This window comes from Anabas testudineus, chromosome 10, assembly GCF_900324465.2.
Source record: "Anabas testudineus chromosome 10, fAnaTes1.2, whole genome shotgun sequence".
Lineage (NCBI taxonomy): Eukaryota > Metazoa > Chordata > Actinopteri > Anabantiformes > Anabantidae > Anabas > Anabas testudineus.
The window spans coordinates 5801360-5823525 of NC_046619.1; the positions used below are offsets into that span (position 1 = coordinate 5801360).

General features: G+C 40.7%; 2 protein-coding genes across 3 annotated transcripts in view; both read right to left on the reverse strand.

Moving 5' to 3' along the window:
- Positions 1-9607, reverse strand: part of gpc3 (glypican 3) — an 85979-nt gene extending 76372 nt beyond the window's left edge. Inside the window, exons 1-2 of the mRNA XM_026357186.1 lie at positions 9198-9607; positions 263-424 (exon numbers count right to left, since the gene is read on the reverse strand). Of these exons, the coding sequence (XP_026212971.1) occupies positions 263-424; positions 9198-9354 (319 nt within the window). The 5' untranslated portion in view covers positions 9355-9607. The remainder of the gene's footprint in view (positions 1-262; positions 425-9197) is intronic.
- A 5739-nt stretch (positions 9608-15346) lies between these two features.
- On the reverse strand, positions 15347-21893 carry cab39l1 (calcium binding protein 39, like 1). 2 transcript variants are annotated; one of them, XM_026357993.1, is made up of 9 exons: positions 21738-21893; positions 20782-20940; positions 20519-20683; positions 20207-20325; positions 19092-19260; positions 18950-19009; positions 18801-18866; positions 18559-18702; positions 15347-18384 (listed from the first exon to the last, which is right to left on the reverse strand). In XM_026357993.1, the coding sequence occupies exons 2-9, from the start codon at positions 20896-20898 to the stop codon at positions 18193-18195; spliced, it is 1032 nt and encodes a 343-aa protein (XP_026213778.1). In that variant the 5' UTR covers positions 20899-20940; positions 21738-21893; the 3' UTR covers positions 15347-18192. The 2 variants fall into 2 exon arrangements, with proteins under 2 accessions (XP_026213778.1, XP_026213777.1); XM_026357992.1 differs by having other exon boundaries at positions 21493-21881.
- Positions 21894-22166: the final 273 nt, after the last annotated feature.

Genomic DNA, 22166 nt, shown 5'->3' on the forward strand with positions numbered 1-22166 from the left:
TTCTAACATTTAGTTGAACAGCAGCTGAATGTCTCATCCCTGTCTGTGTGCATTATGCTTTCGCCTTATTTATGCGTGACTCACTGTCTGGAGGAGTGAGTTGCTGACGTGCAACAGGGATGCCAAGAAAGGCTGTGTGTTGATTTGAGGGCATCAATTGTCAGTAAAAAATTGTAATAATAATAATGCCTCCTCTGTGCCAGTGAAACAAATCATCTTGCCGTTTTAAAACGGGTTTGAACAAAGTGTACTAACTGCTTACCTTGGAAAATGGCAGCGTTCTGAATGATAAGGCGTTTGAGTTGAGCACTGACAGCCTGCAGACCAGACTCCATGTTGCTGCGTGCGGCTACCTGATACCGCTCCTCCATCTTCTTGGAACAGCAGGTCGGGCCTTTGGTTTGGCAAACCTGCAGATCCGCACCTGGCAGGAAATCAGCAGAGACAGGACAGGCGTCTGGATGAGTAAAAAGGAAGGAGCTGCAAAGCCACCGTTGTTTAATTTTCAAACGCAGGAGCCTCTTACTCAACACAAAAAAAAGATTCAGCAGCATCCTCTGCATGCTAAACACAGGAAACACTATCTACAGCAGATTCTGCAGCCTTAATGAGCATATGATTATAACGTAGGGACTGTGTGATTTAGCAGGGTTGAAGTCAAAAATAAATTGCTGCTAAAAAATGAGTCATTTTGATGCACATTCGAGGCACAAGCTAAAGCAGCTGGTGTATGTTGTTTTCCACAGAGATCAATTTGGTCAATAGAAATCTTCCTCCCACTGCAGGCTACACTTTTCACATCTAGGATTAAAGAAAGTCCTGTTTTTTTTAGGCACAGGAACTCCTTTCAATCATACAGATGTAAGTTGGTGAAAGCAAAATTAAGGCGACAAGGATGTTTCATTGGGGGCACTATAGCCGTATACAACCAGATCAAAGAACAAACACCACACAGAAATTAATTCAATTTGGAAAAAAAAAAAAAACTCTCTCTGAGGAAGGAGATAAAGAGTATGCAGCTAGAATTTAGTGTGATCAAGGATAGCGAAAGCACCTCAGCTTCTGCAAAAGCGATAGCGGAAGAACTGCAGCTTTGTGTGATTATGCACTGAAGGACATATTTTATAAAGGGACATTCTTTCTTGTTCCATTATGTGAACATATCCTACTACTCCAGTGTCACAGAGGTGCTGTAAGATATAAGAACCCCAGTCAGAAAATTTAAAAGGCAATTACTCGGTATTGCAAACTAATGGTTTTTACAACGACGCCTTTACGAAAGAGGAAACAAGCACACATTCACAGAAAAAGAAAGTCCAGTGGAACATAAACGTTCTATACAGAAGCTGTAAATTTCCACCTCATTCCCAAGTCACTCCTTTAAAGTGATGCACACACAGACCTAAATAGGGCACAACCATAGGAAGTTTGGATACAAAGAGGAGTTCCTGTGAAAAATCCCTCTGCTTGGTGCTTCCCCCTCTTCGTCTCTCTCTCTCTCTCCGTCCCATGTGGCTGTTGAAAACTTGAGAGGAGGCTGCAGTTGTAATGTGCCAAGCTGCGTCGAACTGTTGTCTGCAGAATCTGCTGCCACTGACGAGGGCCTGATTGATGGCGCGGTAAACAAATGTCAGGGACGTCTGCCAGCTTCAGCTGCTCGGGGTGTGGGAGATGAAGAGACGGAGGTGGAGAGATTAATTTAGATGGATAGCTCAGATTGTGCGTGTGTATATATATATATATATATATGTATACAGTATATATCAGAAAAGGTTTGATAACAAGCATGTCAAAAGGAAGAGGAAAGGCCTTTGACAAGATGGGGGGGGTTATCTTCTGGTTTGAGGCTTTGTCTCTCTGAGATTTTCAAACAATGGCTCTTCAGAAACAGAGCTGAGGCTGAAACAATGAAAGCAGCCGACATGAGGGGGAAGTTAAACTAGCAGGAGACGCAACAGAGTGGCAGTCTTGATAATTAATAACTACTGGGGAGTCAAACAGAGAACAGTTTCAGCTAACTCCCTGCTCACTTCTTCTTCTTTTCTTCCATCAGGCTTCAAGGTGCAGAGTCTAATGAGTGAAACGCGCAATAAAACTGTCACACAGCACCTTTTGTATGCATACTGACAGGCTTAATATCTTAAATCAATACGGACAAAGGACTCCTGACAGATAAGATCAAGTTAATTTTAGCCTGCAGGGGCAAAATTATTAAGCTGTCAATAGCACCATAGGTGAGGTGAGCGCGGCCGGTGCAGAAAAGAGACTGGGATTTAGCAATTACCTCTGTCAAAACAGACAGTTTCATCTGCACGTTTGTCGTTTTGCAGATGATAAATGTGTTTCATTACAGAAGTTCCACAGCTGTGAGGAATAAGTGAAGGATCCGGCAGGGAAGTGATTCCCCATAGAGCTTCACAAATAATAAAATCATACCATCTAAATAAAACCTCCTTCCTGACTGACGGATCGCTTGGGAATAAACTTCCTCCTCTCTTTTTGCTTTAGGCTCAGCTCTCGTTCTCCTCTCTCTGCTTTTTTTTTTTTTTTAATTCCTTGTCATCTGTGCACACTTTTGTTCTGAGGTTGTTTCACTTCACCTACCTCGAGTTTAATAGCCATCAGGCACTGAGAGCATCAGTCTGTTATTGGTTAATTAGTCGATTTTTGTGTCCTGATGGCTCGTTCTCCCCAACACAAATGAAGAGAGGCGGCGTGTGAGCTGGGAGCAATTTAGATGTAAATTTCCCCAACATACAATCTCAGTTCAAGGTGACGCCTTTAAATGATTATGTACTTTCAATCAATACTCTGATGATGGGCAAGACAATTCAACATGCAGAGCAGCTGCTGCTCTCATGAGTGCGAAGGTCTTGTTCAATGCCTTCTTAAAAACACATTGATCGCCCTTCAGATTGTCACCGCTTCTTCTGACCACCCTCAGCCGCTGCTGTCGCAACAGAAAGTTTCACCTCAAATGCCACGGGCGAAAACTCCAGCGACTCTCACAACTTTCACTTGTAGTAACAGGGGCAGCCGCAGTATCTTTTAGTTTCCCAGCACCAATTAGAAAGCTATCACTATGCAAGCTTAATGACGGGACCATGGGGGAAAAAACAAATGGTATTAAGATATAGAATATGTTAAAAGCTGTTCATTAGGAGCATAAATTATACATCAAGTACCCAACTTGAGTGGAAACAACGAGGGAATCCATGGCTTCCTCTCCAGGGCAAAATAAGCCAGTGTCACTTTGTAGAGACAATAAATGAAATGAAGATAGTGCAGTTTATAACCAACCTACGGAATAATAATATCATCAGCTACTGGGGATTACAATTATTTTAAGTATTTTAGCGCTTTGCTCGCTGCTCTACTTTAAGTCGTTTGATGAAGCAATACTTCTGAAAGCTGGAAGCATGAATGAGGAACAGCCCAAATTCTTCTGTTATTTATTTAAGTGCACACAAAACAATCGGGCAGGAAACACAAGAGCCCTTCATTAAAGCGAGACTGTTCACAAAGGAGGAACTGAATCAGCAGAACACAAATGAGCACTTAATTGGACAAAAAGATGTCTCACTTCAGGTCAAGTTGACACGCCTACTACTCGTGTCGGCTGTCATTTAAACACCAGGAGTGTTTGTTCTTTGTTGCTCAGTGTTTCATGATTAACAAGAGGCCTGGATGACCTGTTCCTGCAGCTAATTACTGACAAGTCCACATGCCCTGGACCTTTTTTGGGCACCCAGCTATGAAAATATTAAACAACATGAAGCTGTAAAACATAAAAAAAAAAACCCTCTCTCGCAAAAAAAAAAAAAAAAAAGTGGCAGCTGTCAGCTCGGCCTTTACTAAACTAGCATTACTCTTCCATTTAGTGAAAATCTGATGCTCCTCTCATGAATCAGGTCAGCGGCTGCTGTCAGAGATCCACCAAGTCCTCAGCTCAAACTGCCGCTGACAGTCAAGGAGCCGCTTCAATGCTCTCGTCCTGCACTGTAAATTCTAATTAGTTAACTTGGCTTAAAAATATCTTGCAAACCGATTATTTGAGTTGTGGTAACCAATGTGACATTTCCAGACACTGAGAACTTCAATGTGTACTTGATCAGCAATTAAGTTTACATGCTTAAACAATACCCAAACTGATTGCCTTAAAGACACCAATTAACTGTAATTTAAGTACTTCCAACAGTCGCTAAATGTGACTTTCAATTTCATTCATCTTCCCATCTGTTATAGTTGGTAACCACATTTGCGCCGTACTACATTATAGCTACTATAACCTGTAGACACTGTGGCACAAGTCCCCCTTTTTTCTGGCCCTCCCATCTTTCTCTTTCTCTGCTGTGCACACTCTTAGTGCTGATTAGCTGTAGTTATGTGGCGCTCAGATCTGCCCCACCACACCGGGTTCTTGGCTTTAGGTGCTTAGACGCCGCTAATACTTTTTAGTTTTCAAGTTTTCTAGATTTGTTTCTTGCGTTACTGCCTCCCACTGGTCTAGTTCTGTAACTGCTTCCTTTGTTGCTACTTTATTGTTTTAACTTGGCCTCCTTCAAATTAATAAGCATTTCCACTCTGCAACTACCTCTAACTTAATGAGAACTAGTAAGAGGGACATTTTGTTTCTGACTGAGTGAAACCTATGTAAGTTAGGATAGCTTTTAGAATTTGCAGTGTGGGGTAAGTGCTGCACATATAGTACGAGAGGACACCTTACAGTGAACTGACACCGCAGCCTCCATTTCACCTTCAGACACTACAGCCACCCACAGCAGCAGCCGCAACAAAGGCATGAGTGGTGGCGCTACTCCTACAGCTGTGTGCTACGCTTTGTTTTTTCATATCTGTGCTGCAAATGTTGTTCCTCTGCTCTCACTTCTTTTGAATCATGTTGGTGGAAACCTAAGCGTCTGTATTTTGGTGTGTTGCCCCCTGGCACCACATGCAGCATTATCAGAATTCTGATCTGCTTTCCTGCGGACATCGCTGTGAATCAACCACCTCCCCCACACAGTAGTCCACATCAATACAGGCTACTTTGTGTCTCCCCATCATACACACACACACACACACACACACACACACACACACACAGAAAGTGATACTCAGTTAATCACTGCTTGCCATATTCAACATTTCATATCATGAATCTTTCATTTGCTGTATTCTTCAATGAAGAATTCCTGTTACAGACTATACGGCCCTCAATACGGCATTTGCTTGCCAAATGTTTAGCAAGCTCAAAGTTCAGAACAATTACAGAGGATCTGGAAAACTTATTCTGTATAAATTAATCACAAGCATGCATTATTGATGATGACCAAAAAAAAAAGTACTAAATATGAGAAGTGAAGCATATTTCATGCTTATGTCTAAACAATATGAGTTTGTTAAGGTTGGAATTAATAGATAAAATAAAAAATAAACAGCAAGCATTGCACCACAGCTTTAAAATAGTTTGACAGCATATAAAGGATCACGGGGGATAGTCAGAAAAGCATTGCCACAAAAAAAAAAAGTAAAAAATGCTGGACTGATTGTGGCATAGTTTCATATATGTCACATTATTTGCAGTGACAAACTGAAATATCCCTTACTAATAAGATCTGACTTTCGAGGGTAATGAAAAAATTCTTGCGGTAACTACTTTTCCTTTTCTCTAGAATGTGAACATGTGGACGGACACTGACAAATCACCCTCAAAAAATAAAAACCCATGTGTCGGAGTGATTATTGCTGATGACTGTGAAAATTATTCATATAATACAGTGGGAGAAAGATCTCTCTTTTAAGTAAAGAATACATATTCACGAAGCTTGCACACTACTGCATTATTCAAATGTAATTTGAAAATAGTTCTTTTCACACAACATCAGGGCGCTTACATTGTTTAAATGACGCTGGTTTTACTTCTCACTCACCTCACTATCTGGGGTCACACAGACTCCACGGCTGTATGTGAAATAGTAACACTGAATGCAACAACATCAAATTCATTTTCTTTTCTGTTTAATTTCTTCTCTTATGCTTATTAAAATCTTATTGTTATAGTTATATTGAGGGGGAAATGTACTAATTTACTGAAGTTGAGAAAATACAGAATTGACCCAATTTATAATGTTATTTAAAGTAATTATTTAAACATGAGATGGGATATACATGGACAAAGACATATATTCCTCTATTAAAGAGGTTCATGATCAACTAAAACTCAAAGAGTTAAAATTACCTTAAACAACACCCAGGACAAGTACTGTTCTGCTCTCCGTGCTTTTATAGCTTATGTGGGCCAAAAAAAACCACGTGCTAAACATGTCAAAACTTCATTTTGAGGAGATATTACAGATATTACAACTTAAACGGAGAAAAGCCTGTTGGATACACACATCAGACACTCTTGACCTCAGCCCAGAGACCTGAATGATAATTTTCGTCTAACCTAATTTGAATTCTTTTCCAAGGTCCATGTGTTTCTTATCATTATTTGTCTTTTTCTGTCTGTTTTTGACATTTATTAGTAGAACACTGTTGCATTGTGTGGATATCCCACTTAAGCGTTAGAGAGATCCATTCAGATGGTTTGATTTATATTTCTAATCATTCTAAATGACAGTGATTTACCCAATGTCAATGCACATTCTACTTTTGTCATGGCTGAATTTCAATAAACCTTTTAATTGCTTTTTTCCTTTTACATTATCAGGGTTACTGTATTTTGTACCTAGGTTTTCTATTTTGTATTCTTTATTGCTAAATTGTACGTTGAGAGCTTTTTCTATTTATCCTATTTGAGACATTTTATGTGCTCTTGTATAAATTGTTAGTACTGCTATTAAATCAACCTGTTTCTCTGTGGAAAACCTGGATTATATTTTTATTAAGTATGCAGCGTTGAAGGCTACATGAGCTGTTGTGCCGCACATTGTGCAGAATATTGAACTTTTCTGATATAGATTTCTCACATTTCCGAGTGACTTGGAGCCTTTATGTACTGTATAACTGGCTTTGTATTATGAAGTTTTAAGGCACATTAATGCCTAAAACGTCATCTGTAGAAATAAAGTCTGCAATAAAATGCAGGCTTTACAGTCTAGCACACCTCGCAGCAGTTTGGGTGTGATAGCTACATCTTACAAGGCGTAATGCTCTCTGTCTAATGGACAAGCGGCAATAAAAGCCAAATTTTTAATACATTTATTTGGATATGGAATATAATATGAGTGTTTTCAGTCTCATTTTCTTTATCAGGCTTGAAGTAATCACTTCAAAATCAGATTTATCAACTAAATTCATGAACTTAGGAAATATCATGAAGAGCCAAGCTCATGAAACAATGACTACATGCGTTATTTGAGCTTTTACAAAGGTCCTGTGGCTCCAAAACTGAAACACAACAATTATGAAAGGATCTGGGACATGTGTTTTTGAGTAATTCATAGATGTGTTTACAATACATGCATATGTATGTGGTCATTTATCACAGGTCACCTACTGTACAACTGTACAAGCAGCTCACTTACTAAACCCTGCAATTATTCTCCAACAGAGGAGTGATGGGTATCATGGCAGTGTGTAAACCAAACCAAGCCTTAACTGGCCGAGATGAATTGTCCTTTGGCCGACTTGTGAATTGATTTCCAGTGTAAGTAATGGTTTTGAGCTGCCTTGAGAGTTTGTTTGTTTGTGCGTGTGTGTGTGTGTGTGTGTGTGTGTGTGTGTGTGTGTGTCCCGCTCTGTCTGATTTCTCAGTGAAGGTTCACAGGGCTGCTCTGCCTCAGATTTGGGGAGGCTAAATATTTCTCTTGGTCTTCTCCTTGGCTGCCAGAGAAAATACTTGATGGCCTATAGGTGTAGGATGTGTGATTAAAGATGGATTCATGGAGAAATGTAGGGCTCAGAGCTGCATGCACCCACAGATTGGAGCGTGACAAAAATATGCTTCAAAGTGCACGTCTCACATCTTTCCTGCTGTTTGCTTTGAAACATTTTGTGATTCCTTATACTCCCTCGTGTTCACAGATTCCCTATTATTTGGTAAACCTCTTTTAAACCAGGCAGCGGTGAGGTGTGTGTGTGTGTGTGTGTGTGTGTGTGTGTGTGTGTGTGTGTGTGTGTGTGTGAACAGCACGCTGAGAATGGAGAGAGGACAGTTAACCTGGAGCACTTCCCTGTACTGAAATGCCAGTTACCATTTGCAGCTGGCTGTGATGGAGCCACATGAGAGGGATCTCCATTTACATACCAAATCAGGATGCATGCAACAGGCTTCAGCACGACACCAACATGCTGTGATCTGCAGTGCTGGATGGGGAGCTTTCTCCTCTGCTTGACAAAATCCTGAATTATTTAAGACACATTTCTTCCTCATCCAAGACCAAGTCAGTGACATTTGAGCTGCGTGGAGGAATAATGACTTTGTTTGGGTGATTGCATCTTTTACAAAACTGTTTATAGAGTGGTCACAATTCATATCACAGCACTGCTACTCTATATTCTGACTAGGTGGCTGAGAAAAGCTGCCAAGAGACCTGCCTGAACATGACTATTAATCAACTCTCCTAAAGCAAGAGTGCTGATCTTTTTTTTTTTTTCGAAGTGTGGATCACCATCACCTCCTATAGAACAGCAATGTTCAAACTCAGCAGAAGATTCAAACCCCTAAAATAAACTCCTGCAGAAGTAAAAACAATGCTGCATATCAGCTTTCCCCGTTTCAAAGAACTGATCAAATCAAAGTTAGGTTTCAGGAAAGGTTACTTGGCTCCGTGTTCCAATCAATACTGGAACAAATCGATTCTGCGAGCTTGTTATTTAACAGTTAACTGGTGGTTTACATAATTCAACCTGTCTTTTTAACAAGATACTTAACGTGGCCAATAGAACTCTAGAGCAGGTTGGTAAATGTTCAGGCACAGGGATGGAGAGCTTGTGTGGGTTGGTGCTCTGATACTGGAGAAAAAAAAGCCTCGAAAAAAAGCTCCATATTAGAAGGTTGATGTGTTGGTAGTGCCCTCTGAAACTGAAGAGGAATTGGATTTGAGTGTTTTCAGTCAGAGCTGAAATAGCAGAAATCAGTTTCAGTCAGTCAGACAGTGGTTAAGAATACAGTTACCAGACCGAGATCGAGTGCGTAACGCTTGATCTATCCGACTATTCTGACTCTTAATGCGAGCTCTGATGACACTTACCTGACACTGGGGTTTCGGGGACCCACTTGGAGCCAGGGTGAAGCGACTGAAACACGGTGCGCACCTCCTGGCAGTTTGGCACCTGCCCGCCGAGCAGGGAGAACAGCTGGAGGAAGGCGCACAGGAAGAGCGCACTGTGGACTGATGGACCAACCATGGCAGGCGAGAAGCACTCAGTCGAACCGGACAGAGTGGAGCAGCAGACAGCTTGGATTAACTTCAGCACGTTAAAAGTTACAGGGGGATCCAGCGGTTGCGCCGGTGAGGTGAAGCTGCAGCTCCCGGATATGCTCGGATCAGCATCCTTCCGTTATTTGATTTCTTCCTCCTCGGTGGAAAGCTGCTCCGTTGCGCCTCTTGCCGAAGCTCGTCGGATGCTGATAACTTATGAGTCCCTCTTCACTTGCTGCACTGGCTCTCAGCTCGCCGCTCAGACGAACGAGCCTCTGGATGCATGCGCGCGCTCCCCGAAACGCTCGCGCCCATTGTGCGTGAACCCGAGCGTGCTAAGAGATTTCCTCTCTCGTGTAATAGTAGAGATGCGGGATGATACATCGCCCTCTGTGCGGAGGCAGAAGAGGAGATACAGGGAGGGAATTAATGCGTAGTACGAGTTGCTGTTAGATGAATGGCACCGTGTGCTGCAGGATGCAATTAGGGCACAGAACCTGCACAGTTTGCTGTTCACGTTACATATATTATACATGCACGTGTATTACAATGAAGAAGACACGAAAGCACAGTAGGTTTTTATTATATTATCGAGCCTTTATTATTCAACCCCACGGTAAAAGCACACAGACAGCGAGTGGAACACTGTTTAATCTAAAGGACAGGCTGAAGAGAGCATCAATAATCTCATCTTAAATTGTTCTAACATGACATTTCTATTTTGCACTGATCATTGAATTTTCTCTTATTAAGTGGACACAGCACTTCACGCTCCTCTTCTAAGAGCCAAAAAAGTTCAAATGGTGCCATCTAGTGTTGGGTCTCCATGTCAGACTCCAAGGAGGTCCACTTCCAACCAATTCTGTGCAGACTGACACAAGTTCTTTAATCAAAGAATACTACATTTGGGTTTTTTTTATGTATCTGGATTAATTGGGACCATATATGTTTACAACATCTGGCGGGTTGCAGATGGATACTGTGCAATTTCTTTCATTGCATCGCGTGTTGAAATTGCAGAGTCATCCACCCGAAAACAGCAACGTCAAACAAACTTAACGTTTAGAAGCCTGTTGAGTCTAACATGAGTGCAACTGAGTGGGGGTGGAAAAAAAATAAAACAACATCTGCTCTCTTGTGCCTGCGGTGAGTGAGATTTTTAGCCTTTCAAGTGCTCATCAAAGCTTGGAACAACAGAAAACAAAAAGCACCATATCTCTACTTTTGGCTGAGGGTCTGAGAAACAAAGAGCTTTGCATGGATTTGCACAGCACGGACTGGCAGAGGCTGAGAGCAAACCAACAAAACTCGCTGTAAACCCAGCAGAGTTCCACCTCCAAATACCTCCCAAACTCAGGCTGGTGCAAGAGGGACGGTGACCAGCAATACCCGAAGTGCCCAGACTGCAGTAGATCAGTGTGCACTACCTGCACTGTGAGCACTTTGGGACTGCAAAGTTGACAGACTCATCTCACCAGTCAGAAAGCCATGAGTCACTAAATATGCCTGAAGGAAAGACCTGGGAATCAACACACTGACAAATGTAAAGAAATGTTATGCTGTTGAGGTGACGATAGTTTATTCAGCTTCCCGTTTGTGCAACACAAGATATTCAAATGCTGATGGGAATGGATTCTACCAGCACTTAAGTTCTTCTGTGCACAGGGAAACTATTATAACCAGTGTTGTGTTAGTTTATCATGCACACAAACAGTTTGCTGTGTTTTACCACACTATGATCGTGTGTGATAGTCAGATGAGGTTTTCAACAATGATGTTGCCTTGAGCTACTGGATGGTTTTCACCTCCTGCTTATCAGCAATATCAACAATCAGTACATTGAAACAACAGTTTTTGAACAGTTTCTCTTATTTTTAGGATCCTCGGCATATGATTATGATGTGCATCATCATTGCCAGTGCCAGATTCTTACTGAAAGACAGCAGGAACACTTAAAAGAACCAACAGCATCGTGGTATAATGAACAAAAGACGAGGGCGTTTAATCTCAGGGATAAAGTAGTTTGCAAGATAAGTGTAGAGAAAAAATATTTCAAACAGTGAATAAAAACAAATCCTCCATCCAGAAGGCGCAACTAGGGCAGTAGATACTGAACTACTTCACTAGCTACACTAGATGCACCTTAGCTGGAGGACCGTAAAGTATGAGGGAAGTTGAAGGGAGTTGATGTCGTGGATCACTTCCTCCAGACAAGGCTCTGGCAGACTGGACCACCTGAAACACATCAACTGTTTGTCATTAAAGGGTACAAAGATTTAACATCATCATATTGCTCATTGTTGGAGAATGAATATGTGCTGCAGCATGAAGGCTTCTGCCACACAACCAGGAATAATGATGTTCAGAAGACACAGCAAACCAAAGCAAAACTCCCATCTACAGATCAGCAGCCACATGGAAGCTTTAAGCTTCCTGTTTAAGTACAGCACTTGTGGGAATGCAATTTGTTTCCACCAGTTAGTTACTATAGAGGGTTGGTGAGGAACAAACACAGCAGCTGGTAAAGGTGGAGCTCATTTTAAACTTTAAAATGAAATGGTAACAATAAATTATTATTTATTATTTAACTAACTCAAGCTGTAAAACAAAAGTAATAGAGTCTAATTACATTCCTCTCTAAACTGTGGTGGAGTAAAGGTGAAAACAGAAATACTCCAGTTAAAGCACAAGTATCTGTACTTATTAGTAAATGTATTTAGTTACTTCCCGCCTCTCGTTACATCCCTCTTAAATAATGAGGTGGGGGGGTGGGGGAAGAGGTTTGGACCTAAAAGCTCCATCTTTCAAAATGCGGAAACTAAACGTTTGAAACTTTGAAGCATCTTTTTCGTTTCTTTTCTTTTTTTTTTTCTTTGGATCTCATCCTGAGACAGTAAAACCGCTCCTGAGTCTGTTCGAGCTGTGCGCAGCTGGAACAAAGTGGCGCCAACAGCCTCCTGTGATGGGACGAGGAGCGCGTCGAGTCCCGACGATTAAACATCGGTTCAAGACGATCGAAACTTTTACCCCGACACCTGCTGAGCACCGGGGAGGACTCCGCGTTATCAGGGGAACATTCAATGTTAAAGTGCCTGCACATTAAAAACAAAAGACTTCACCAAACTAACTTGAACCAGACCAGAGTAAACCGAGCCTCTGTGACCTGGAGAACACAAGACAGACACAAACACCGTGCGCTCCAGTTCAGGATCGATCGGTTAATGAAGTAGAAATCACTCAGTCCAAACTCGGTGGAGATCAGTCCAACTTTCTAAAAACCAAAACAAACTATACCGAGCGCGGGGCTCGTCTGTAAAGGAATGAACACGAGCAAAGCTGCAGGCAGCCTGTGTCTGGCTTGCGTTGAGGTTTGGTCAGCTGAATGAATTCACTAACTAGTAGTTCACTAACTAGTCATCGTGCAGAACATGCCAACAACACTGCAACTTACCTTCACCCGCAGATGCTGGATCCTCTGCAGCCGTCTTTGCCACCCTCTGTTTTTGGCACAAACAGGCGTCTGTTGTTGTGCGTGTAAGTGTGAGCGCATCTTTTCTTGTTGTTTTCTCTTTGTGGGGGTGGGGAGAGATATATACACATACACATATATATATATATAAATACATATATATATATATATAAATATGTCGTCCTGAAATCCTCTCCCGAGCGTGTCGCCTGTCGCGCTGTGGCACCGACCTTACAGATGTCACCTGGAGACAAGTTTGGCTGCACACTCACAAGTTGCAGACTGGAAGTGAGAGGAGTTTTATTTAAGCATATCGCTCCACCATTCAGCGCCGCGTGGTCAAAGGATCCCAGGAGGCTTGTGACCTGTAACCCCTGTAAACCCTGCCCCAGTATTTCCTCCTGCATGGTCTGCAGGGGCGCGTCCGTCCATCATGCCGCCACAAATGCGCACTAATCTCACTTTAAACACTGTGCAAACACTCGGTGCGTTTACATGCACTCAGGTAACCAGGTTCCTGAGAGAAACCCGGTTTCTCGAGGAAATCCGAGTATTCAGTAGACTACATGCAGCAAAAAGAGTAATCTGATTTCTCCTGGACCCTGAGCTGCTTTCAGAACAGACTCAGTCCACAGATTTTAGCTGTATGGAAACTCGCTACCATGTGCTGATTTCAGTTTTAGTTGGATTTGTTGCCGACTTTATTTACAAAGGAGATCGTGTTATTATCTCCCCTTTCGTCCAGCAGCACGTCTCAGCTGATAGTAGTAGAGTGGTGCGTGTCCGCAGCCTTTGTTACGCACATGCGCTCTTATAAAAAGCCGGTTAGAAACCAGAGTAATCAGAGTTCTCTGAGTGAAATCGACCTCGGGATATCAGGTTTCTCTAACCCCCTACCCCGATTACGGTGACCAGTGTTCCCGTTTAAATGACTCCTGAAAAATCAGCCTTATGGGAAAAGTAACCTGGTTACTTGAGTGCATGTGAGCGCACTGAGTGGAGTCTACTGAGATCTGTCCTTGCAGAGGTCTTCCACAGTATGGTGGCCCTCCCAGCACTGTGGGAACGGGATGCGGAGTTGCCTTGCTTTCTTTCTTCCCTGCTTGAACTTTAACCTACTTTCCCATACTGCATGTTTCTTTGCTTTTGCGCAGACCGGACTTGGTGGAGTAGCAGGGAGGGAACATTGGAGCGTTTTGACCTTATTCTTTAACCCAGTATGTTGGATCAAATGAAGTCTGAGAGAACAACGGGGTTATTTCTACTACAGTGAACGCGTGTGCACAAAACTGGGCTTAGTTTAGTTTCCGTTATGAATTTAGTTGTTAGCGTTTACACACACACACACAATAAAAGCCAGATCTGGTGCAGTCCTAGTCTTGTTTTTAAGCCGTTATGATTTTTTGTTTGTTTGTTTTGGCTTCAGGAAGTTTGCACAAATTCTAATTACCATCCACACAGACAATGGCGTGGCAGACTATTGTAAAGGCGTCAGATCCCTCCTGGTAGGATGGAATGTGCCCCAGTGTTGTGAACTGGGCTGACATTACTGCCCCACTCCCAGAGCTACAACTGGGAGGAGGGGTTACTCTGAGCAGTATTCATTTGCACCATTTGATAAGTTATGCAACATGTAAACACTGACAGACTTTGTTAAGATGAAGTTATGACCAGGCTACATGTTAAACAAACAAAGCATTGAATAAAAAGTAGGTAGTTTTGACCAATTACACTGTTGCAGAAAAACTCCTGGCTACAGTATAGATGCAAGCAGTAAATATTTTAATAGACTTAATAATTAATTTAATGCAATATCAGAATAGCAAGCAAGAAATGGAAAACTCCTTCCCAGAGGTGCATGTGGCATGTTTACTGTTTTGTCCAACTAATGCAGAAGCTGACAAGAATACCACCTGAAACCGGTCTAGTCACAGTTTACCTGTGGATGTTTGTGCCAAACGCGTTACAGTGGTTTTAAGATATAACTGTAAGAATGGGACTGATGTGCGTATGTATAGCCCACTGTTGCCATTCATTAAATGAAGCTTTTTTTTATGCTTATCAACATTAAGTTTACATCAGAAGAACTGCAAATCATCTCACATATTTTTTATTTTCGCGTGATGAATGACTTAAAATAGGCAGAAAGCTTAAAGAATTAATTCTCTGCCAATTCATTTTAGTTTCTCTAATTCAATAATCATGTAATTAAGTAATAAATGCTGCTCAGAACAATGCTTGGTGTAGATTTTTGGGGCAATAATTAAACTGGCATAGTGAATAACAAAGTCAGTATAAGAACAACCGTTCTTACAACCCCTAGAAGGTTAAACTGGTAATGACATTGATTGATTGCTGTTCGTGGGTCAGAAGTTGTAAAATTAGATTAATGGAACACTTTCAAACAAACAAGACAAAAAGATTCATATAGTTGTTCATTTTCTCAAAAGTGAAGGGACAACTTCTTCCTTTTGTACTTGTGTGAACTTAACTGCTGAAGCCACACAAGTATAAATTGCCATGAAGTTTTATTTTTCAGGAATGCTTTCACACGTTTATCCTTTATAAAGTTATGTACATATAATTCCCTCTCGTGGTAAATAAAGAGAATATTCAGAGAGTGCGTAGAGGACAGGAATTAAAAAAAAGAAAAAAAGAAAAAGTAAAGCACACAGTTTAACAGACAACTCTAAATGGTGAAATATATTGAGTATCAATCTTTTGGAATTTGTGTTGGTGTCTACATCTTATTACCAGAGACTTACTAATAATATACTAATAATTAGAGGTATGGTTAAAGAAACATTTAATGCTTGGTTTGTATGACCAATACCAGATGTCAATAGTTGCCAACAGTTCCCTCTGGTGGGATGGCTGTGTACAGCACGTCCTCTGTAACATGCACGTCATGACTGAAGTCAGATTTTAAGAAAGTTTGTATGCACTATTATACAACAAACTCTCAACACTCTTTCATATAAACTTTCTTAAAAACAAAAAAGGGCAATATGACGATACACTTTGTGTCGAACATTTGTATTTATGGTTAATGTACCAGACTCACAGCAGATTTCTGAAATTATTCTATGCATGTGAATGGTGCAGTGATCAGTTAATCACAACTGAAAAGTGTCTCTGTAGTCTACTGATCTCTATTGAACATATATTTACACTCACAGGATCACATTAGGAGTGAAATGCAGTTAGCAGTAAACATACACTGCACCATATGTGGATCTGAGAATTGAACTAGTAATGCACTAAGCACTTGAAATGTACATTGCTTATACTGTATTGACTTTGGTTTAATGAGAAATTCAGAAGTCTGAAATTTGTATGACCATTGAGATCTATTAAATGTCTTTAAATAAGGCAACATTCATTACAAGGTACCACAATGCAATTCATTATGAATTAACGTCTGTGTGGCACCAGCCAATGAAATATTTAAGTTTAAAAATCTAGTTTTCCACTGAGAAAACCAGGTCGCAGTCCGTGTTCAAGTTCGAACATATATAATCAAGTTTAGGCATGCATACAAACCACTGCTGTGCATTTTCAAATGTCAAATAAAGCATCTCATCCAGGAAAGAAAGAAAACAGAACACAGCATTTGCAAACTTAAATCCCATGAGGTATATACTGTACTAGAAGACTGTGCGCACAGACAACACATGTTGAAATCCCCAATATGCCATTTTAGTGACAATGGCAGAAATAAGGCAATTCTTAGTTAAGAAATGTAACTAATCAGTGATGAAGGTGAGGAACTCAGTAACTGCTATGCTCACCATCCAAACTCACTCTTGTTTTAACAGTGCATGTGGTTATTTTGACAGTGTGGTAACATCTAATCTCATCTACATGGTTTCTGATGCATCACAAGCATGTTACAGTGTAGTCTATTAAAAAGCATTAGTATATTCATATCAGTTACATACTCAAAAAACACGGCAATGAAAATCCTGTGAATGTATTTCAGCACATGTACCCTCTTCGTTTTGCACACTTTAACTGCATGGATGGGAGTTTTTGTTTATGATGGATAAAGCTGGTTTAGTTAGTTTTAACAAAATTATGCAAACTAAAATGTCCATTTTGTACGTGTGTCCACTTCTTAAGTCTTGGGCTACAAATGTTCAATATCTGCCAAATCACAAGGAAATGGCAAAGGAGAGTTAATATAAAGTAACTTGGACATGTTTCAAATACCTCATCATGTTTTGATATGAATACAACAGAATTGCAGTAACATACTTATGATGCATCCTTATGAGCAACACCTCTATGAAAACTGCAATTTGTTATCTTTATGCAGTGCTTATACCATAACGACTAACATTAAGTTGTTTAAAGCACTGTACATTTATTCTTTGTTAAATTTTTTTAGATGAATCGCTGTTATCTGTGCTCAGTATGTGAGAACGAAGCCAAGTGCTACAAGTGAGATCAATTGGTATATCCTGGCTGTTCATGTTGGCTGTGAATGGATGGCTCGACCCTGCAGCATTATCTGATGTCTTGTTTCTATTTCAGTCATGTAAGCCTCACTGGGTGCAGCCTAAAAATTCGCAGCGCAATAAATTGATTCCTCTATGGTTTTGATTTTCTCTTCCTCTGCCAGCTAATGCATTGGCAAGTGCAGCACTGCAGAATCATTTCTGACCTCTGTAACCTCCCACATGCAACCAAAGGCCTAAAAGTGACACCAAATTTTTATATGTGCTGACCTACTCAGTGTGATCCCCATTTCACTCTTCCAATGCCATATATCTTAAAATTAAGTCCCTGTACAACACAACAGATTACAATAAAGCAAAAAAACAAACAAAAACAAAACAAATAAACCTATGCAATTAGTTGCAATAAGCAATGTTTAGAGAGAACGGTTACTGTACGTTTTATATTGTTTACCATGAAGATACATTAGAAAAATATATTTATTTCTCCTCAGCTTTTCAACTTCTAAAATATTGACACGTTTCTGAAAAGGACACCTCAGAGCTCAAGCTGGCTGTGAATGGGTGACGTTTTTGTCATTCTAAGGTCTTGCCAGAGACAATGTAAGTGAAAAGGTAACAGTTTAAGGTCCAAAGTTACAAAAATGGACTAAATGCATTCCATCATCACTAAAGAAGAAGCACTGTGGTTTAAATAACAGTTCTTGGCCCACTCTGCTTGCTGAATGGAAAACCACCTCCACACTAAAAGCAGAAAGTGAAGGAAGTAATCTTTTTCCTATATTTTGTAGTCAATATTAAATCTTAATGAAGTACATCTTTCAGACTTAGCCCTCTGCAGCTCCACCACCATCATAAAATCTACCACCTGATGGAACAGTTGTCTTCGTGGTTTTTAAGCCTCCTCAGGTGCCACAGGCCTCTTCAGGTCTCGGATCTGCTTAATCAGATAGTTCTTCTCATCACAGAACTGTTCGTCCTCAGATCTGTCTGTTTGGAAGTGGCTCAGAAAGTCCACGAGTTTGGTCTGGTTCTTTAGCAGTATGTCCAGCACTGGCTGAGTCTTGTTGGGGTTTGCAACAAATACCTGTGAAAGAAGAAAGAGAAGGAATGTTTAAAATTTTATCCTACTGTAAAACCATTAAAAAAATCCAATATTTCTAAATTACCAACAGTTTCCTCCCCCTATGAAAAGCTCTGTAAGATTTTTCATTTCAGATTGTTAGTTGTTTTATTCGTGATGCATGTTTTATGTGCACACCTTGAATACATGGAACGCTTCAAACTGGATGTTTCGGCTGTTGTCTCTTAGCAAATTCATCATCAACTTCAGGTTCTCTGCCCGACTAATGTACTTTGTCATGACAGTGAAATTGTGTCTATCCAGCAGAAGTTCCCCAAGGAGCTGAAACACAATAAAAGATTAAGTGCATTAATGCAGAGCCAAGTACAGCAAGAGAGCCTGTCAGTTACACTGAATGAAAGTTTTTTTTCAGGTTCTACCTTCAAAGACTGTCGTTTGGTGACATAGTTGTCAGAATGTAGGAGCTTCTCATATTCTGTAAACACCTGGCAGACATTTTAAAAAGTATGTTAGGCACAGCCGAAGTATTCTTTCAATTAAAGATCAAAATCCACACTTGAAAGCTCACCCTGTCATAATTCTTCTCCAGGAAATCAGCACACATAATCTTGTGTCTTGTGAGGAGATCCTGAGAGGAAACGGAAAAGATCAGCTAAGAACTAAGCTAAGTATAAAGATGCTACACCTAGAAAGAAAATATGGCAGTGTACCTTAAATGAGGCAAAGGCATCAGAGGCAATGTCAAATGTTGATAGCTCCACATAATGGAAGAAGCAGAAGAACTCCTCAGAGAAGAGAACTGTCCGTGCCAAAGGCTCGTGTCGCAGGCACTCCCTCAGCATCATCCCACAGTTCAGAGCAACTTCTGGGCTCTCATATCTGTACAGGTTAATACATGTCAGGCCCAGGTCAACGCATTGCATATGTATTAGACCCATTATAAAAATTACACAGGACATGTAATACAAGTGAAAAAAGCTAATAAACAGTATCACTTAAAGAAAAAATACATCCTAAACACTTCTATTAAAGCCAACATTGGCAATTTGGTATTGAATTGATTTTGCACTGATGAATATAACTTAGTAGCTTTTAGTTTTTTTAAGATCTTTTTTTGCATTTTAGTCTTTACTTCATACTGTGACAGTAAAGTGGCACACAGGAAACATTGGGAGAGAGAAGGTATGACATGCTAGAAAGGGGGAAGTTGCGATTACGTGGCATGTGCAATAACCATTATGCTACCAGTGCACTCCAGAGAGTTTTTTTTTTGGTTTTGTTTTTTTTTAAAACATAGCTAGACAAAATTCGTCATACAACACTAGGAAGTTTATAAGCAGAAGCACACATTGACATTAAATGTCAGGGTTTGAAGTTCATCTATGACAAACGAACTGAGCATTTCCTTTCATGGATGTGGTAATTTAAACACAGAAGAAATTTGTCACAAAAGTGGCTATGGGCGAGAGAGCACTCCAAAATGCAGTACAAACTTCAGACATGGTTGCTCTTTGAGTAAGAATGACTCTGTTCTTAGAGCTGTAAAACCAGCAGTCCACCATCATCTACATTTGAAGCCTACATGTGAATACAACAAGTTCATGCTCGTTCTCATCTGGGAGTTGTTGAAACACATACTGGGTAACGTACAAAGTTACGAGGCCCCCTGAGGGAAAGTGATTTTTACCAAAAGAAGTGCTCTAGTAACATATTAATAAAATTATCTTTGGTATGATATTAATCAGTTTGGGAGCCTCTAAGGACTATTATATCTTATATCAAATAATCAAATACTGTGTTCCTGTAGCTAAAAAGATTAACTTACCCTTTCAAAAGCATGAAGAGGATCTGTGGGTGTGTAGAGATGTACTCTACCGTAGGTGTGCGAGTGCCAATCTGACGTCTCACAATATTGCTGAACAAATGAACCACATCCTTCTTCCCCTGTTGAAAAAAAAAAAAAAAAAAAAAAAAAGACAGATGAATGGCTAATGCTCATTATATGCAAAGATGTTTTTGCTTTTGGCGAAGAACTCAGACATACACACTCCCATTGAGCATTTGAAGTCTGCACAAAGTAATCAATACTTTTTACACACACTCAGTGCAAGTACAGGAAGAGGCACATTTTACCAACCTCAAAATCAATCCTTTGCAGGTTTGCAATGAGAGCAATGAGGAGGTTGGTGTTATAAAGCTCCTGTGCAAGCTGAGCCACTGCTTCGGTTTGAGGCTCCTTGTCACCTGTTCCACAAAGGACCTCCTTCAGTGAGGCCAGATTTTTGGACACCTCCTCTGCAACCTTAATTGTGGAAAAACAATTTGTAACTAAGTCTATAAAGAATTGGGAGAATAAGGAACAATTTCCAAATTTCAAACAGCAGAAAAACCATAGCTGACCTTTTCACATTTCTTGCTGTCTCCAGCATCCAGCTTTTCCATGTGTGCCACATTCTCTTTTAAAGTCCTCACAATTTCAGCTGGACTCTTCTGAGATTTCCCAAAAGGAAAAGGCATGACTGAAGACAGGTAGGTAGACAGGTATCCAAGTCCAAATGTCTGAAACAGAACACTGTTAAAGAAAATCTACCCAGTACAATTAGTTTAAGCAACAACTTCCTGTGTTTCAGGAAATGGCAGAAAGGTTGTCACCTGAAGAGAGGAGTGCTACAGATCGACTCTCGAAAGCAGAGTGTTTTAAAGTCAAACACCATAAAGCACACCGCTAGCTACACATGTGTTAGCCAACGTTAATTAACGGACGTTAACGTTACTTTTCAAAGTTAATGCTTTTACACTAGCACATATTGTTCTTTTTCCATTTCTACAGCGTGTTTGCACTATATCATTAGTTTTTCTGTCTTAACATGAGGTCAGCCGATTAAAACGTTAATTTTCAGGCCTTAGCAAGACCAAGTCTGAGAACCAGACGTTTAAAATGTCAACGCTAACGTCAAGTGACAGAATGTTCATGAGCAAAGTTGAGCTAGCTTGTGACCCAGTTAGTTAGCCGGCGTTAGGTAAGTGCGAAACGAGCAAACTAACGAGTATAAACAGACGGAAAACACACACAACACACTGAGATATTCAGTTCAGACTGTCAAGACTCACCGAGTGAAGTCTAGTTTCGAAGATGAAGGAGGCTCGGCGGCTAAATGTTAGCGTTAGCTAGCGGGCTAGCAAACTGTCTCCACTGTCTTTTCTTAGTGTAGCGTAATTTTAAAATGTCTGTTACGTTATCTGAGATCTGCGGCTGCAACTGTCTAACATTCAATAGTTGTAGCTACAAGTTGCTCACACGGAGGACCTTCATTGCTGAGGTATTTCATCTAAATCTATCGTGAGCGTCTTCTCACCTAGTTCACTTGCTAGCTTCCTAGTTGTGAAGAGAGAGTTGCTGGCCTGGCCCGTCTGACAACTTCATTTCCCTGTTCTCTTCTGTCGAAACTCCCGTCTCTCCTCATCCCGGGGACACTGGGCGGGTATGTTTTGCTTTACTAAATGACTGGCACTCATTTTAGCAAATCACTTTGAGGCAAGTCGCGCTTTGGAAACGCCCATTCAACTTTAGGTGCGCACGTTTCACGGCTCGCATTTATTTTACGGGTGGGCAGCTCGTTGATTCTACAGGAAGCTCTTTCCACCGGACCGCCCTGTAGAGGCAATCAAGTGCACCTAGAGTCTACAGCTTAATGAGCAGAACTTCGTCTTATAGTTGGAACTGGAAATCAATCCTTTTATCCTATGTACATTAAATTAAAGTGTGATCAACACTTGTAGAATGG

Bases quoted from the DNA above. Each gene is read 5' to 3' on its own strand.
- cab39l1 (XM_026357993.1), bottom strand. From the start codon at position 20,898: ATGCCTTTTCCTTTTGGGAAATCTCAGAAGAGTCCAGCTGAAATTGTG. The intron at 19,261-20,206 runs GTAAGTTAATCT...TAACCTGTACAG, and splicing joins CTCTTCATGCTTTTGAAAGG to ATATGAGAGCCCAGAAGTTG. The intron at 18,385-18,558 runs GTGTGCACATAA...CTTCTTTCACAG, and splicing joins AAGCGTTCCATGTATTCAAG to GTATTTGTTGCAAACCCCAA.